Consider the following 18,720-nt stretch of genomic DNA (forward strand, 5'->3'; position numbering starts at 1 on the left):
CTTAACCTGGGATATTAGTTATACAGTAATAGTATTGACAATCTAAAAAAACTGAGCAACTCAACAGTCAACTTTATATTTCTTATTGTCTAAAGCATTTATTATTTTCATTTTCCCCTCTCATATTCAGTGTGGACGGATTGAGACAGCGTGGTGTCCAGAGAGCTGCAGAGACTTCAGGGAGAAACCTCCGTGTGATGGACGTCCAGTCTGTTGGTTTGGAGAGGACTGAGGGGCTTTCCTCTGTGAGGAGGATCAGACCTGATGGAGGAGCCCATGCATAGCTGATACCACCTGATCAGGCCTAGTCTGTCACTTTATTTGACTAAATGTGTTTACTTATACATTTAATAGGTTTACACCTTCTGTCCATATGTGCTTTTTTATTTAAAACATGTTTGATTAACTTTTGGTTCAGATTTCAATAAATTGAATTTGTATTTGCACTCCTTTTGTCCATTATTCTTACTGAAAATGTTAGATTACACATTCACATCTGACTGAAGATTGGCCCCATTTATTTGCGTTGCAAACTCTGCGGTACAAGGTATATGTTGTGAAGCTCATAAAGTGAGGCAAATAGAATTAATCAGCTGATGGAGTGTAGATGTGGAAATAGGTGCATTCGATCAGCTGACTTCACAATAAAAGTAGTTTCTTAGTGAATGTCCTGTACTGGTCTTAAAATCTCATAACATCAGCTTTTAATTTTCCTCTTGGATGTTCTTCTTGACCCTCAGAGAAGGAGAACATGTTGAGTCGTGTCTTTCAGGCATGTCCTTTCCTAACAAAAATTACAGGAAACATAAAACATATTATTGCAGAACAAGTGTGTTATTTATGAAAGAGGTGTGTTTGTGTGTTTAGGGGCTGTAGATATAATTATTTTGTAATTGTAATGTTTTATTTTATTTCAACAGTGAGCTACAAAGACAATCAGATTATGAATGAACAGTATGAAATTCATCAACATTGAAATATATTTTATTATCAAAATAATATTGAACTGTTATCAAAACTTAGTGCAACTGTAGAAGCTTGCTCTGTTCTCTCACTGAAATCATAACTTTTACCACGTTTTTTACAGACAATATTGAGAGATAAATAGCAGTTCTCACTAATAGCTTTGCCTTCAATACCTTAAATTAGAAAGCTGACTTGCTTGTTAACATTTAAATGTAACCCTTTGCATGGAAAAAACCCTCAACTTCACTGATGTGTAGGTGATCTAGTATTTAGTATTGTTTAATGGAATGTATATCAGTGTATTAAAGTCAATACTTCATTTATTTAAACCAATATCTTTCTTGATTCTTTGTACAGTATGAAAAAAGAGTATTTGTACCTGTGCTGAAGTTCACTGCTGTGAGGAGTCCAGTTCTGTCTCTCACTCTCTGGTCCATCCTGTCTGCATCACCTGGAAACTTTAAACAAACAGATATATATGTAAAGAACCATGTGTACAAACAATATAACTTATTCTCTTCTGTTGAACATGTTGGATTGTGTATTGTCCGAGTCAGGGTTCTTTTTATTTTACTGTAACTTTGGAAGTTGTGTTACCAATGCTGTTGTGTTACTGTTTATTTGATACCAATTTGGTAATGCAATTAATAAAAACAACAACGTTTGGGTTCGTTCTTCAGATGACTGTGACGTTAACGTGTAAACTCAATAATGAACTCCAGCTCAACCAACCATATTGTAATATCTAAGTAATCATCTTGAAAATATGACATTAATAATTGTAATATACACACATCTTATTGTGAGGTTGATTTCACATACACTACTTCGACGTTAGCTTGTCTACATACTTGAGCATAGCTACCACTCGCTTACACGCAAACCCAAGCCTTAACATTCATTACGTATCATAAACACATAAATAAAGTACTCGAATTTCACTTACCGCAAAACGGCATTCATGCACCGTCTGTTTTAACCGCAGAGCGAGTCACAATAGTCCGATATATAAGCATGAAGAACAAACAAACACGGCCACAATCAAGTTGTGTTCCCTGGATGAACTGGGCAGGCAGTGTCCCTGTAGCTTCACGGACGGAGCAGCTAGCAGAGAGACAAAAAGCTAACAGCAGCAGTCACCTGACAGAGCTGTCACTCAATGTGACCACGCCCTAATTTATGCAAAAACTTTAAGACCTAATATAAATAAAAGGGTCGCGTTAGAAAACAATTCACTCACAGATTCATAATCACGAAGGTGGAATCTAACTATATACATAATAAAATGTATGGAGCCAGGGCTAGAAACGTTTTTTTTCTGCTGTGAAAATGGGCATTTTAACATTGGGGTCTATGGAAATTGCTCCTTTCTGCAGTCATCGCCTATCGGCCAATATATGAACTGCAGTTTGTGGCACTTCCGTATTGGCGTCCCGGCTCTTCCCCAGAGTTTGCCGCTTGGTTGCGAACAATAATTTAGCTCCTTGTTCTCTCCCAATCTCACTCAACCAGTGGCGGCGCCAGAGCATTTTTGTTGGGTAATCTATGGTAGGGCTAACCCATACAGTGGTGGTGCGCAAATCAGTATTTGCAATGTAATTACATACACGCTATATCGCCCCCCTTGACAGTGAAACGCCACGCGTGAGGTTTAGATTATTTCCCTGTCTCAATCAAAATGGAACTGTATGAAATAAAACGGCACATTTGTCTTGAAGTAAATAAAAAGGGATCACTGTGAACGTGACGTATGATAGTACACGTTGAAGATCCAATGGGGATACTGAATGGCGGTTTCGATTGATCTCAATCAATAAGGCATGACGCAGATCCAACGTTGCGTTGCTCTGATTGGCTGTAGGTCTATTCAAATTGCATTCGGAGGCATTTTGATCTGACCGCGGCCGCGCTGATATTATAACGCCAGAGAATTTCCACACCTTTAGTGTATAAAACTCCCCCACTACTTAGACTATTCCTTGCACCCCTCTTCTAGCATAAGCCCGAATGGTCTCAACCATATTGCATCAGTAACGTGCACTTGTTGTTACAGCAGGATCAGTTTGTGTGCTGTGGACACGACCCGTATATTTTCGCAATCCGTGTTCTCAACATTTAGCATTTTGCTTATTATTTAATTGAATTTGCATTACTTTTCATGGTGGGGCTAAGGTGGGGCTAAGCCATTTCTTGGTATGGCTGTAGCCTACCCCAGCCATACCCTGACGCCGCCACTGCACTCAACATAATATCAACTTTAATCGACCCATTAGTATGGGCATAGATATGTCTCATAATTATTTGTGTGAACATAACAATTATTTGTGTGTAAATATGTGATTTGGAAATGTAAAACACAATCCACAAATGCATTTAAAAGATTTGCAAACTCACAAATAAATTTGCAAATGTAAAACGGATCTGCAAATACGCTAAATATGTTCACAAATTAAAAAAAAGATCTGTGAATATCTCTAACATTTACAACTTTCGATCAGGCATTTGTGAATCCATTTTGTATTTGTCGACCAAAAATGCGCTTGTGGATCTCAACTCTCTGCTCGTGGATCTCAAATTTCTGCTTGTGGATCGTCTTTTTACACACACGGAATTTTGAGACAAACTTTCCTCTGGTCTCAGCTAAAATCTACTCGTGTAACTCGGTTATTTTTCGGAAACCACGTGATGGCCTGCTGATGACGACATTTCCGCATGATTTAAAAGTAAGAGCATGATGGCTTGTTTAATGCTCTGTTTTTTTATTATAATGAACAGCGAAACGTTAGATGCATTCTTTTTCACCATCATCATCATCATCATCATGTTATGGTGATACAGTTAGTTTGTGTTAGTTTATTGGTTCAATACAGCATATATCGAGCACTTTCGTAGGCATTGATGTTGAAGTACAGACCAGCCGCGGCGCCAGGATTTCAATTGTGGGTGGGCCAATGTAATTTCGGCTGGGCCTGTTCTAATAGATGTTTCTCGTTAACAAAAATGTAATAAAAATAAATGCCTGCATATCATTGTAGGCAACTGTGTAATGCATATTTCCTATAGTAAAGACACTTTTTCAAAACCCTTCTCTTTTAAACATTTTCACTTATGAGAAGCTTAAATATTATTTAAATGATTAAGCGGCACGCTGCAATGAGTGAAAAATAAATGTTATACTGCATGTTATTTAGTTTTGGTTCACAATACATTGATACGTTTAGAAACAAAGAGCATACAACGGCAGAATATGGAATAATGACCGAGCACCTGATGTGTGTCTGTGTGGTTAGACCGCAGCCTGCTGTCCTTTAGCGGATCTAGCGAAGTGAGCGGCCGTGCGTAAAAGGCACTGGTTCTCTGACGCGACACTTTTCAGAGGCTGCAGATTTATCATTAGGCTACTTCCTTCTGATACTGCAGAGCTTTCATGAGCTGAAGTATACGTTTCATACTAAAGCAGCTGGGCAGCAGATACTGTTGCTTCACACTCATAAGCTTTGCTGATTTGGGCTGGAGAATGCCTGCCGCGTCTGGGTGCGCTCTGGTAGTTGCAAATGGCACCACATTTTAGCTCTACGTTTCTTAATCATTTCCCTAGATATTTAGTCTCAATATGAAATGAGGAATCTCTTGCTTTGCACACGTGACAATTATGTCCGGTAAAACTTTACGTGTTCCCGATTTTTCTCAATGATCTCTCCCTGTCGGCCCTCTGGGTTGAGTAGCTGATGGAGGATGGTTCCATGGTCAGACTTCTCGCACTGTCTGTAGTTTGTATTTCTCTCCATAGCTATTGCATGAGCTGCGCTGCATTCGTGTTTACTGAGAGCATAGTCGATATGTTTCCAGTCCCTGTAACCATGGCGACTGAATGTATCTTCTCCGCCGGCCCCGCCTCTCACTAAAATGCCGGCACATTTTACAAAACACACTGTCCTTGCTAATGCTATACTCCAATAATGTGTTCTTGTCATACCAGTGGGCAGCAGAGCTCCTTTTCTTTTGTCCGAAAAGTGTCTGAGGGTACTTTATGAGCTTTGGCTGTGTAGCCGCCGGGTCATCTATGGCTGAGAGGTCCGGCACTGGGATGCTATTTTCTGTTGACCTGCAACGGGTGCTACGTCCCGCAGAGGGACTGAGCTCAGCGGGGCACAACATTAAACACACTCTCGTCTCTCTAAGGCGGCACCTGCTGTGAGGATGACTCTTCTTACTCTTTAAAATGAAAACCTGAACATCGATTGTTGTGACATCGTTAGTGAGTGCGGTATATTTTTTGTGTCTGTCCAGTCCACTGTCCTCCATCTGCGCGCGCCCGCGAGACGTTCTACGATGTGTTTGCTCCCGCGCTTCCACTATGAGTTCGGTCCAAATTCACATTTTACGTTGCCCGATTACATTCATTCATGTTGCTTTTAATTTTCTAAGTTTTTTTAAAGGGAAACACATGTTTGCTCTTATTTTATTATGTAATCGTTAGTTTTGATAATCAAAATTAAAAATGTTGGAAACTATATTTTCGCCCAGTCATTTTTGATCAATGAATGGGTGGGCCCAGTGACAGAGTGGGTGGGCCTAGGCCCAGTAGGCCCACCCATAACGCCGCGGCTGGTACAGACTACGCCACTTCGGGTCCCGTGGGAGCAGCTGGCAGCGAAGCAGCCCAGAGAAAACTCTTTCTTCATTGTTTTTTGTGTATTCAGTCAAAGTTACAAAGCACTTCACATTTTATTAATCGGCCTAATTTTACCTTACCAGTGCAGTAATAAAGTAATCTGTAGAAAAGCACCGTATTTAGGTCAGCCTTCATAGTAAGGCTACATTAAATGTTATAATATTCATCGTGTCCTTTCTATATGCATATATTCCTGTCTATTGCTTTCATTTGTGTTTCATGTTATTATGTTTATACTTGTTTCCACACATTTCACAATTTGGGATGAATGAAGTATCTATCTATGATATCTATCTATCTATCTATCTATCTATCTATCTATCTATCTATCTATCTATCTATCTATCTATCTATCTATCTATCTATCTATCTATCTATCTGTCTGTCTATATCTATCTATCTGTCTATCATATCTGTCTATCATATCCATCTATTTATCTGTCTGTCTGTCTGTCTGTCTACTATCTATCTATCTATCTATCTATCTATCTATCTATCTATCTATCTGCACCTGCAGAGTACAGGACTTTATACATTGTACATAATATTATATCAATCCTATAATATTTGTTTCTAACATATAATTTGAAAGTGCTTAAAACAAATGTGGGATATTCATTTGATAAAAGTAATTGACAAAGAAATTCACGATTGTCATATTTTATTATGTAGGATACAGAACTCGACTGTAGTCAAGTAAACTTACTTACACATTCTAAATACGTGTTCTTTGCGTCAGTGTTTCGATGTTATATTTTATAACCATATAAATTATTCAAACAATTAAAATACATGCCCTACCGTTGATTGTGCACACTTTTGCCTGAAATGAATCTGCCACTGCCAGGCCCACGCACAGTCAATATAAATATAAGTAATTATATTCTTTCATCTGATTTAACCAAATGCTGATAGGTTATAGCTACTGAGTGTTCTAGTTTTACTCATGCAATAATGCATAACACAAAAACACTGCAGCCAGTAGATGGCGGTAGTACCCTCGGGGCTTAGAACGCTTCGTCGATAGATAGATCGACAGACAGACAGACAGACAGACAGACAGACAGACAGACAGACAGACAGGCAGATAAATAGATGGATAGATAGATAGATATCATATATAGATAGATACTTCATTCATCCCAAATTGTGAAATGTGTGGAAACAAGTATAAACATAATAACATGAAATACAAATGAAAGCAATAGACAGGAATATATGCATATACAGTAGAAAGGACATGATGAAGAAAGAAAGAGTTTCCTCTGGGCTGCTTCGCTGCCAGCTGCTCCCCCGGGACCCGAAGTGGCGTAGCCTGTACTTCAACATCAATGCCTACGAAAGTGCTCGATATATGCTGTATTGAACCAATAAACTAACACAAACTAACTGTATCACCATAACATGATGATGATGGTGATGAAGAATGCATCTAACGTTTCGCTGTTCATTATAATAAAAAAACAGAGCATTAAACAAGCCATCATGCTCTTACTTTGAAATCATGCGGAAATGTCGTCATCAGCAGGCCATCACGTGGTTTCCGAAAATAACCGAGTTACACGAGTAGATTTTAGCTGAGACCAGAGGAAAGTTTGTCTCAAAATTCCGTGTGTGTAAAAAGACGATCCACAAGCAGAAATTTGAGATCCACGAGCAGAGAGTTGAGATCCACAAGCGCATTTTTGGTCGACAAATACAAAATGGATTCACAAATGCCTGATCGAAAGTTGTAAATGTTAAAGAGATATTCACAGATCTGTTTTTTATTTGTGAACATATTTAGCGTATTTGCAGATCCGTTTTACATTTGCAAATTTATTTGTGAGTTTGCAAATCTTTTAAATGCATTTGTGGATTGTGTTTTACATTTCCAAATCACATATTTACACACAAATAATTGTTATGTTCACACAAATAATTATGAGACATATCTATGCCCATACATTAGATATTTCTATAACGATTGTGCTTTGTAAACATTTACACGGTAGCTTAGCCAACGCTACATTTGAATTTAAAGTAGAGGTTTGTTTGCAGTGTTTCAGAATATTTAAGATTATGCTCTATTCACCTCGCAATACCAACGTTCTTCGATGTAACCGGACAGGTATGTTGTGCTTGGTTAAGGATAAAAGAGTGAGACATTTGCTCCACACTTTAGAAAATGTAGCACATTAGCACAGCTTAGTAGCATGTTAGCAAGCTACGGCTTTGCCATAGCTAGGTTAACTAAGATTATTATTAATGACTCCATGAATACGAGTAAAAGTGAAAAAAGAATGATTAACATACCGATAGATGGGTGATTGGATTGGTTTTTATAGCCCACGTGACAGGAGTAGTGCACCGCGGACGAGGTGGCCGAGTGGTTAAGGCGATGGACTGCTAATCCATTGTGCTCTGCACGCGTGGGTTCGAATCCCATCCTCGTCGGATGTTTTATTTTTGTCACCTTTAACACGCTAAGTGTTTGTGGATATGTAAAGGTCATAAACGTTTTCTAAAACGAAATCAAATTGAAGAGACCTTAAAGGGTTTACTCACACTGAGCTGGCTAGCCACTGATTAGTTTTCTTTTCTTTTATTATTCAATAGACAAATAGCAGAAAACTGACAAAAAATGAGTGGAGAGAGATCGGGGAACCTCCTTCTGTTTAAAAATAAAAGACAATTAGTCCATCACAGCTGTGTAACTTTACTCAAGTACTTAACTTCAGTATTTTTATGATATGCTACTTCATACTTCCACTCCAGTACATTCATCTGACCGCCTAAGTTACTTTATTTCGAATGTTAGCTCTCTCAAAATGTAAATAAACTATGATATGTTATCCAGCAGCAGTATATCATGTTATTAAGTTTTGCTCCACATTTACTAGCTGTGATGAACACATTAGTGCATCTCTGACAGTCATTTATTACATGATTCTGAAAGGGGCTATTAAGCACAATAAGTACTTTTACTTGTGGTACTTTAAGTATACGCTGATGCTAATACTTATGACATTTTACTCAATCAAGAGTAGAATGCAGGAATTTTACTTTAATGTTTACAATTTAGTATTGCTAATTTTACTTCAGGAAAAAAGGAAGTACTTCTTCCACCGTAGCATTGGGTTTCACTTTGGTATACCAGCTGTTGTGCCTTAAAAATAAGGTTGTCAAATTATTTTGGGTATTTACAAGACAAACCCCCTGAGTATAACACTTAAACACAAAAGGACAATACTTACAAAAATGGCAATCTTAATAAAATCAGCAACAAAATGTGTATTTTAGATGTTTTCTATCCACTTGTTGTAAATAGCCAGTGGTGGAACGTAACAAAGTACATTTAAAAACGTTCTCTTTGGTATACCAACTAATTATTTTTTGGTTATTACATAACAAAATTGAAAGCTTGCACCACGTTATTTTTTCACATATGTTTTTGTTATAACATTACAAAATCTGTCTGCGGTCCATACTATATTATGGGCTATATTAGTTGATACACAGTGCACTCTAAACAAAGGCTTTCACATCAAATCATCCCTCTGCTTTTCCCTTCTTAGTTTTATTTCAGTTGAAGCTCCTCTGCTTGATATGCTCTGTTGTAACACCCTTCTCTCGTGTCCTCTTGTTTCTGATCACATCTCTCCTGAGAACCAGCCGGGCATCGCTCCTCTCCCGCAGCTCCATAATAACTCCCCTCCGGTCCTGTGGAGAGGCAGATCTTCTCCCCCCCTCCCTCCATCAGGTCCTCTGACGCCCCGCTGCTTTTTGTCTGTGAGTGAGATACAGGAAGAAGAGCAGTGGGTGAGAAACAGAGAAATAACCATCCATAGGCCTGTCAGTGTAATATTAACACACATGTCCTGCCCTGAAAAACTACAGTGTTACTGTACAAGAAGTTTATAATAGTGCTGCACAATTAATCAGACTTTTATCGAAATCACAATAGTGACTTTTGCAATATCAAAACGACAATATTTGGTAAAGGCTAAATAGAAAGGAATATCAAATATTAGTGTAGTGTTTGTAAGTGAGTATGAGGAAAAACTCATTTTTATAAAATCGCTGTAAAGAGGGGAAAAAAGTTGAACTCATAGACGTCAGGTCTGTTTTATCTTAATTATTTGTTGTAGTACAAGTTCTTCTGAAATGTGATGTTATAATATGCTATTTATCTATAGCTTTTTGGTGAGTTCATTGAAATGTGAAATGACACAAATAGGTTGTTAAAATGAACACCTAAATGTGTATTTTGGATTTTCTTTCCACTTGTTCCACATGTTATGGATCCAAAAACCGAGCAGTGCATTAAAAAGGTGTTTCGGCCTTCAGTGTTTTTTCCAAAAGTGGCAAAGTAAATTTGTTAGGAAAGTATGTTGTTCTTTAATCTGACTCTACCTTGTGGTCTCGGTGATGTTGGTCGATGGCGTACTGGTATTTGGCTGCTTTCAGTCCGAGGGCCCCGGCCAGTCTCTCTCCAAGGAAATCACAAGCTAATTTTGGCAACAACAACAACAACATAGTGAGACCTTTTCCAAAGCAAAAATTGGACCTATTGTTTATATTGTATGCTTTGAATGTATTTAATTATTAAATACGTACTCAGCAGGGAAATCCTCCCAACCAGAAGAGCCACATTCCTGAACGACAGCCTAGACTGAGAGAGGAGACAGAAGAGAATGAGTAACATGACTCATACCTGAAGGGGAACATCAACTTTATAACAATTACAATATGTTATTTCAATGGCCCAAGAACATTTGATCAACTCATATTATTTGACGTCCTTACACCCCAGGAGGTTTGTTTTTTTTGCTTTGTTTTACGTCAAGTTTCACACGTAACACAAATATGAATTTGCTAAAATAGACATAATTTTCTCCTGGTATAATGACCGTGTATTTGAACTTCAAACAGCAAATGATGGCTAGATCAACTCCTTCCTTCTGACCTTTCACAATAAAAGCCCTAGAGGTTTAATATTGGCAGGCCAGTATTTGCATTTCCCTGTCCCTGATGTTTAAAGGTCCTTATACCATAGCAATAACATATAAACATTATGTTTTAAGTGTCCCTTTATCAACATCCATAAGTGACAGCTGTGGATCAATATGTTGTTTCCTTGGCTTAAGAAACATGAGCTACTCTCTCTCAAAGTCAAATCCAGAGAAGTACGTCTCAGACTTGTGATGTCATCAAGTACAAAGTCTGCTAATTTCGAGGAGCCAGTTTCTTCTTATACCTAATTCAGCATTTTCTATTGTATTGTTAACAGTTCTGAGAGACTAAATGTCCCCATGTACTAAAAAGGTTTCCCTTGTGGTTCTCAGTGTTATCTGTATCACTTTTTACAATTCATTACATACAGAGCAGTGCCAAACGTTATACTTGATAAGATGGCAAATGAAAGCTTTAGCATTCTAATTCCTGGGTTTAGGAGGTTCATGTTTACTAATGTCTTTTGTCTTCTTTTTTTTGTAACGTCAAGTACCACAGAACACAAATATTGCTTGGTGTTACGTGCCATGGTGTGTGTGTGTGTGTGTGTGTGTGTGTGTGTGTGTGTGTGTGTGTGTGTGTGTGTGTGTGTGTGTGTGTGTGTGTGTGTGTGTGTGTGTGTGTGTGTGTGTGTGTGTGTGTGTGTGTGTGTGTGTGTGTGCAGTGTGTTGGTGTATCTCTATGTCTCTGAATAGTGTTTGAGCGTTATGGGATGTGCCCATAGACTGTATATATAAAGGATGTGCCTCATTAGCAAGTTGCTAATGTGTGTTTTGTTTGCTACAACCTCACTCATCATACATGGTTTTAAATGACACTCAATCTTCACCATAAATAACACAGCTTTTCTATAGGGTCAAATTAATATATTTTCTAAACCGTCTCTGTACTGTAGGTCTCACTATGTATGCACTCAACTTTATTACTACGCGGCGGCGGTGTATAGCCGAATCACAGCCCCACCCTTGAGCAACCACACAATTTCACTACATATTGTACTTTTGTAACTCTCAATGTTTGTGACTAATATAATGTGTACTTGTACAGCCAGCCAGTCATATTTTGGCATTAAGTGGGGTGCTGCTCTGAGGTTTTGAGTGATATTACCTAGGTCTTCTTGAGCCATACACTGTCTTGAGATCTTATCCATTGAATCTTTGTCTTGTGATTTTTGACTGAAAGGGCAAAAGGCTAGACCTACTTTGGTTGAACTATGTGGCTGCTTTTGAAAAATAGGTGTGCGATTTGACATGCCAGATTGACTGAAAATTCTAAATATTGGTCATGTTGGTAGGATTGGGTAGGCGTGGTGTTACTTGTTGGTACGTGGGTTGGGGGGGGGGCCATGAGTGCTCAGTGCCCAGGGGCCCCTGGAGGTACTAATCCGGCCTTGTGTGTGAGTGTGTGTGGATGTTTGAATGCTGACCTGTGTTGTCATAAAGCGCTTTGAGTGGTTGCACAGCCTATAACTGAGCCGTCGGTAAACGTGTCATTAATGCTGTAAACAGTGTCCCACCTTCTCTGCAGGCTCTCTGAAGGGAGGCCTGTCTGATGACCGCTCCTCTTCCTCCTCTTCCTCCTCTTCCTCCTCGCTGTCTTCCTCCTCCATGGTCTCACCGCTGGAGAAGTAGATGATCCTCCTCTGTTTGGAAAGGGCAGGACTCCCAAACTCTATTTCCTATATGTCCGCAGATGACTGACAGATTGAACAGGTTTAACAGAAGCTTTTGTTTGCGTTTACACATTGTCACATTATGTGTTCAGCATGTTCTCAATTCATAGGTTCTTTTACATACAGTCTACACCCTGAGTAAAGATTAACTACAGTCACTGAGCTGTTAAAAGTTAACGCTGCTCTCCTTGAGCACAACTTACAATAACATCTCTGTTTGTCTTGCTCCATTATTACAACACTTACTTCCTGGTTGCTGGTCATTCTTCATTAGTCTTTCTTTCACTCCAATGCAGTCAGTTATTCCTCATGTCTCAGCTGGACCGCTCACTCTGCTTTGTGGAGAATTACAACGAGACTCTTGACACCTGAGAGGACAAACACAGCAGAGCAAACCTTATCACAGCCGTCTGTAATGCAATCAGTTTCATTCTCAAGCTGAAGGGGTTGGGCTTGTTACGCTGTGTAGAATGTCCTGATACCTTAATGCTTTAAATATTGTCCTTTAGGTGGCCTAAAAAGATCCAGAGTTGGGCTTAAAAGTGTGTTCCGTTACAGTTACTTGTTTTAATCAGTAACTCTCACGACAATAAACTGTAACCTTTCTGTTACATTTGGATAACCTCAATATTGAATGTGTGTTTTACTGTGTGCGCATGGGCTTCGTAATATATCGTTCTTTATTTTAAAATGAAGTGTTACATTGTAATCCCCATTTTTTTTTTTCTAAATGTACCAGTAATCTGCTAACATATTTTGTTGTATTATTATTCTTAACTGTAAGGGGATACACTTTTTTATTTATTTATCCCTATTACATAATCCCGTTGTGTATTCTGTTACTCTCCAAGCCGGTTCATATCCTCATGTTATACATCTTCTAATTGTACTACTTGACACTGTATTATATATATCATAGATTATTTAATCTACCGTTCAGTATTTAATTTGACATTCTGTTTGCATATAATCCATTGTGCTCTGCACGCGTGGGTTCGAATCCCATCCTCGTCGGATGTTTTATTTTTGTCACCTTTAACACGCTAAGTGTTTGTGGATATGTAAAGGTCATAAACGTTTTCTAAAACGAAATCAAATTGAAGAGACCTTAAAGGGTTTACTCACACTGAGCTGGCTAGCCACTGATTAGTTTTCTTTTCTTTTATTATTCAATAGACAAATAGCAGAAAACTGACAAAAAAAGAGTGGAGAGAGATCGGGGAACCTCCTTCTGTTTAAAAATAAAAGACAATTAGTCCATCACAGCTGTGTAACTTTACTCAAGTACTTAACTTCAGTATTTTTATGATATGCTACTTCATACTTCCACTCCAGTACATTCATCTGACCGCCTAAGTTACTTTATTTCGAATGTTAGCTCTCTCAAAATGTAAATAAACTATGATATGTTATCCAGCAGCAGTATATCATGTTATTAAGTTTTGCTCCACATTTACTAGCTGTGATGAACACATTAGTGCATCTCTGACAGTCATTTATTACATGATTCTGAAAGGGGCTATTAAGCACAATAAGTACTTTTACTTGTGGTACTTTAAGTATACGCTGATGCTACTACTTATGACATTTTACTCAATCAAGATTTTGAATGCAGGAATTTTACTTTAATGTTTACAATTTAGTATTGGTAATTTTACTTCAGGAAAAAAGGAAGTTCTTCTTCCACCGTAGCATTGGGTTTCACTTTGGTATACCAGCTGTTGTGCCTTAAAAATAAGGTTGTCAAATTATTTTGGGTATTTACAAGACAAACCCCCTGAGTATAACACTTAAACACAAAAGGACAATACTTACAAAAATGGCAATCTTAATAAAATCAGCAACAAAATGTGTATTTTAGATGTTTTCTATCCACTTGTTGTAAATAGCCAGTGGTGGAACGTAACAAAGTACATTTAAAAACGTTCTCTTTGGTATACCAACTAATTATTTTTTGGTTATTACATAACAAAATTGAAAGCTTGCACCACGTTATTTTTTCCCATATGTTTTTGTTATAACATTACAAAATCTGTCTGCGGTCCATACTATATTATGGGCTATATTAGTTGATACACAGTGCACTCTAAACAAAGGCTTTCACATCAAATCATCCCTCTGCTTTTCCCTTCTTAGTTTTATTTCAGTTGAAGCTCCTCTGCTTGATATGCTCTGTTGTAACACCCTTCTCTCGTGTCCTCTTGTTTCTGATCACATCTCTCCTGAGAACCAGCCGGGCATCGCTCCTCTCCCGCAGCTCCGTAATAACTCCCCTCCGGTCCCGTGGAGAGGCAGATCTTCTCCCCCCCTCCCTCCATCAGGTCCTCTGACGCCCCGCTGCTTTTTGTCTGTGAGTGAGATACAGGAAGAAGAGCAGTGGGTGAGAAACAGAGAAATAACCATCCATAGGCCTGTCAGTGTAATATTAACACACATGTCCTGCCCTGAAAAACTACAGTGTTACTGAAGAAGAAGTTTATAATAGTGCTGCACAATTAATCAGACTTTTATCGAAATCACAATAGTGACTGTTGCAATATCAAAACGACAATATTTGGTAAAGGCTAAATAGAAAGGAATATCAAATATTAGTGTAGTGTTTGTAAGTGAGTATGAGGAAAAACTCCTTTTTATAAAATCGCTGTAAAGAGGGGAAAAAAGTTGAACTCATAGACGTCAGGTCTGTTTTATCTTAATTATTTGTTGTAGTACAAGTTCTTCTGAAATGTGATGTTATAATATGCTATTTATCTATAGCTTTTTGGTGAGTTCATTGAAATGTGAAATGACACAAATAGGTTGTTAAAATGAACACCTAAATGTGTATTTTGGATTTTCTTTCCACTTGTTCCACATGTTATGGATCCAAAAACCGAGCAGTGCATTAAAAAGGTGTTTCGGCCTTCAGTGTTTTTTCCAAAAGTGGCAAAGTAAATTTGTTAGGAAAGTATGTTGTTCTTTAATCTGACTCTACCTTGTGGTCTCGGTGATGTTGGTCGATGGCGTACTGGTATTTGGCTGCTTTCAGTCCGAGGGCCCCGGCCAGTCTCTCTCCAAGGAAATCACAAGCTAATTTTGGCAACAACAACAACATAGTGAGACCTTTTCCAAAGCAAAAATTGGACCTATTGTTTATATTGTATGCTATGAATGTATTTAATTATTAAATACGTACTCAGCAGGGAAATCCTCCCAACCAGAAGAGCCACATTCCTGAACGACAGCCTAGACTGAGAGAGGAGACAGAAGAGAATGAGTAACATGACTCATACCTGAAGGGGAACATCACCTTTATAACAATTACAATATGTTATTTCAATGGCCCAAGAACATTTGATCAACTCATATTTTTTGACGTCCTTACACCCCAGGAGGTTTTTTTTTTTTGCTTTGTTTTACGTCAAGTTTCACACGTAACACAAATATGAATTTGCTAAAATAGACATAATTTTCTCCTGGAATAATGACCGTGTATTTGAACTTCAAACAGCAAATGATGGCTAGATCAACTCCTTCCTTCTGACCTTTCACAATAAAAGCCCTAGAGGTTTAATATTGGCAGGCCAGTATTTGCATTTCCCTGTCCCTGATGTTTAAAGGTCCTTATACCATAGCAATAACATATAAACATTATGTTTTAAGTGTCCCTTTATCAACATCCATAAGTGACAGCTGTGGATCAATATGTTGTTTCCTTGGCTTAAGAAACATGAGCTACTCTCTCTCAAAGTCAAATCCAGAGAAGTACGTCTCAGACTTGTGATGTCATCAAGTACAAAGTCTGCTAATTTCGAGGAGCCAGTTTCTTCTTATACCTAATTCAGCATTTTCTATTGTATTGTTAACAGTTCTGAGAGACTAAATGTCCCCATGTACTAAAAAGGTTTCCCTTGTGGTTCTCAGTGTTATCTGTATCACTTTTTACAATTCATTACATACAGAGCAGTGCCAAACGTTATACTTGATAAGATGGCAAATGAAAGCTTTAGCATTCTAATTCCTGGGTTTAGGAGGTTCATGTTTACTAATGTCTTTTGTCTTCTTTTTTTTGTAACGTCAAGTACCACAGAACACAAATATTGCTTGGTGTTACGTGCCATGGTGTGTGTGTGTGTGTGTGTGTGTGTGTGTGTGTGCGTGTGTGTGTGTGTGTGTGTGTGTGTGTGTGTGTGTGTGTGTGTGTGTGTGTGTGTGTGTGTGTGTGTGTGTGTGTGTGTGTGTGTGTGTGTGTGTGTGTGTGTGTGTGTGTGCAGTGTGTTGGTGTATCTCTATGTCTCTGAATAGTGTTTGAGCGTTATGGGATGTGCCTCATTAGCAAGTTGCTAATGTGTGTTTTGTTTGCTACAACCTCACTCATCATACATGGTTTTAAATGACACTCAATCTTCACCATAAATAACACAGCTTTTCTATAGGGTCAAATTAATATATTTTCTAAACCGTCTCTGTACTGTAGGTCTCACTATGTATGCACTCAACTTTATTACTACGCGGCGGCGGTGTATAGCCGAATCACAGCCCCACCCTTGAGCAACCACACAATTTCACTACATATTGTACTTTTGTAACTCTCAATGTTTGTGACTAATATAATGTGTACTTGTACAGCCAGCCAGTCATATTTTGGCATTAAGTGGGGTGCTGCTCTGAGGTTTTGAGTGATATTACCTAGGTCTTCTTGAGCCATACACTGTCTTGAGATCTTATCCATTGAATCTTTGTCTTGTGATTTTTGACTGAAAGGGCAAAAGGCTAGACCTACTTTGGTTGAACTATGTGGCTGCTTTTGAAAAATAGGTGTGCGATTTGACATGCCAGATTGACTGAAAATTCTAAATATTGGTCATGTTGGTAGGATTGGGTAGGCGTGGTGTTACTTGTTGGTACGTGGGTTGGGGGGGGGCCATGAGTGCTCAGTGCCCAGGGGCCCCTGGAGGTACTAATCCGGCCTTGTGTGTGAGTGTGTGTGGATGTTTGAATGCTGACCTGTGTTGTCATAAAGCGCTTTGAGTGGTTGCACAGCCTATAACTGAGCCGTCGGTAAACGTGTCATTAATGCTGTAAACAGTGTCCCACCTTCTCTGCAGGCTCTCTGAAGGGAGGCCTGTCTGATGACCGCTCCTCTTCCTCCTCTTCCTCCTCGCTGTCTTCCTCCTCCATGGTCTCACCGCTAGAGAAGTAGATGATCCTCCTCTGTTTGGAAAGGGCAGGACTCCCAAACTCTATTTCCTGTATGTCCGCAGATGACTGACAGATTGAACAGGTTTAACAGAAGCTTTTGTTTGTGTTTACACATTGTCACATTATGTGTTCAGCATGTTCTCAATTCATAGGTTCTTTTACATACAGTCTACACCCTGAGTAAAGATTAACTACAGTCACTGAGCTGTTAAAAGTTAACGCTGCTGTCCTTGAGCACAACTTACAATAACATCTCTGTTTGTCTTGCTCCATTATTACAACACTTACTTCCTGGTTGCTGGTCATTCTTCATTAGTCTTTCTTTCACTCCAATGCAGTCAGTTATTCCTCATGTCTCAGCTGGACCGCTCACTCTGCTTTGTGGAGAATTACAACGAGACTCTTGACACCTGAGAGGACAAACACAGCAGAGCAAACCTTATCACAGCCGTCTGTAATGCAATCAGTTTCATTCTCAAGCTGAAGGGGTTGGGCTTGTTACGCTGTGTAGAATGTCCTGATACCTTAATGCTTTAAATATTGTCCTTTAGGTGGCCTAAAAAGATCCAGAGTTGGGCTTAAAAGTGTGTTCCGTTACAGTTACTTGTTTTAATCAGTAACTCTCACGACAATAAGCTGTAACCTTTCTGTTACATTTGGATAACCTCAATATTGAATGTGTGTTTTACTGTGTGCGCATGGGCTTCGTAATATATCGTTCTTTATTTTAAAATGAAGTGTTACATTGTAATCCCCATTTTTCTTTTTCTAAATGTACCAGTAATCTGCTAACATATTTTGTTGTATTATTATTCTTAACTGTAAGGGGATACACTTTTTTATTTATTTATCCCTATTACATAATCCCGTTGTGTATTCTGTTACTCTCCAAGCCGGTTCATATCCTCATGTTATAAATCTTCTAATTGTACTACTTGACACTGTATTATATATATCATAGATTATTTAATCTACCGTTCAGTATTTAATTTGACATTCTGTTTGCATATATTGTATGCTGCATTGTGGAGGAACCTGGGACTTGACATTGTCATTGCCAAAACTACGCTGTAGTTATTCTGCATATGACAAAAAAAGCCTTTGAATCCTTTAAATAAAGTCGTACATTTGTGTCAAATTGTTTTGGATGTTATCCTTGAACTCAGCCTGATGCATAAGGTGTTGTCAGATTTTTACTAAAATGTATTTAATTTACGCGTCAGCAAAGCAG

At 38.5% G+C, this 18,720-nt stretch overlaps 2 protein-coding genes and 1 non-coding gene across 4 annotated transcripts; 1 reads left to right on the top strand and 2 right to left on the bottom strand.

Moving 5' to 3' along the window:
* Window positions 1-7,995: 7,995 nt before the first annotated feature.
* On the top strand, window positions 7,996-8,077 carry trnas-gcu. Its single transcript has one exon. It is a non-coding gene; the product is annotated as a tRNA-Ser (tRNA).
* A 595-nt stretch (window positions 8,078-8,672) lies between these two features.
* LOC117498428 (protein FAM177B-like) lies at window positions 8,673-13,644 on the bottom strand. 2 transcript variants are annotated; one of them, XM_034150522.1, is made up of 5 exons: window positions 12,555-13,644; window positions 12,153-12,314; window positions 10,241-10,295; window positions 10,037-10,131; window positions 8,673-9,410 (listed from the first exon to the last, which is right to left on the bottom strand). In XM_034150522.1, the coding sequence occupies exons 1-5, from the start codon at window positions 12,570-12,572 to the stop codon at window positions 9,201-9,203; spliced, it is 540 nt and encodes a 179-aa protein (XP_034006413.1). In that variant the 5' UTR covers window positions 12,573-13,644; the 3' UTR covers window positions 8,673-9,200. The 2 variants fall into 2 exon arrangements, with proteins under 2 accessions (XP_034006413.1, XP_034006414.1); XM_034150523.1 differs by having other exon boundaries at window positions 12,153-12,332; window positions 12,555-12,704.
* A 274-nt stretch (window positions 13,645-13,918) lies between these two features.
* On the bottom strand, window positions 13,919-18,235 carry LOC117498427 (protein FAM177A1-like). Its single transcript, XM_034150521.1, has 5 exons — window positions 17,778-18,235; window positions 17,385-17,555; window positions 15,484-15,538; window positions 15,283-15,377; window positions 13,919-14,656 (listed from the first exon to the last, which is right to left on the bottom strand). The coding sequence occupies exons 1-5, from the start codon at window positions 17,793-17,795 to the stop codon at window positions 14,447-14,449; spliced, it is 549 nt and encodes a 182-aa protein (XP_034006412.1). The 5' UTR covers window positions 17,796-18,235; the 3' UTR covers window positions 13,919-14,446.
* Between the last annotated feature and the right edge of the window lie 485 nt (window positions 18,236-18,720).

The sequence above is a fragment of the Trematomus bernacchii genome, unplaced genomic scaffold, assembly GCF_902827165.1.
Source record: "Trematomus bernacchii unplaced genomic scaffold, fTreBer1.1, whole genome shotgun sequence".
Classification (NCBI taxonomy): Eukaryota; Metazoa; Chordata; class Actinopteri; order Perciformes; family Nototheniidae; genus Trematomus; species Trematomus bernacchii.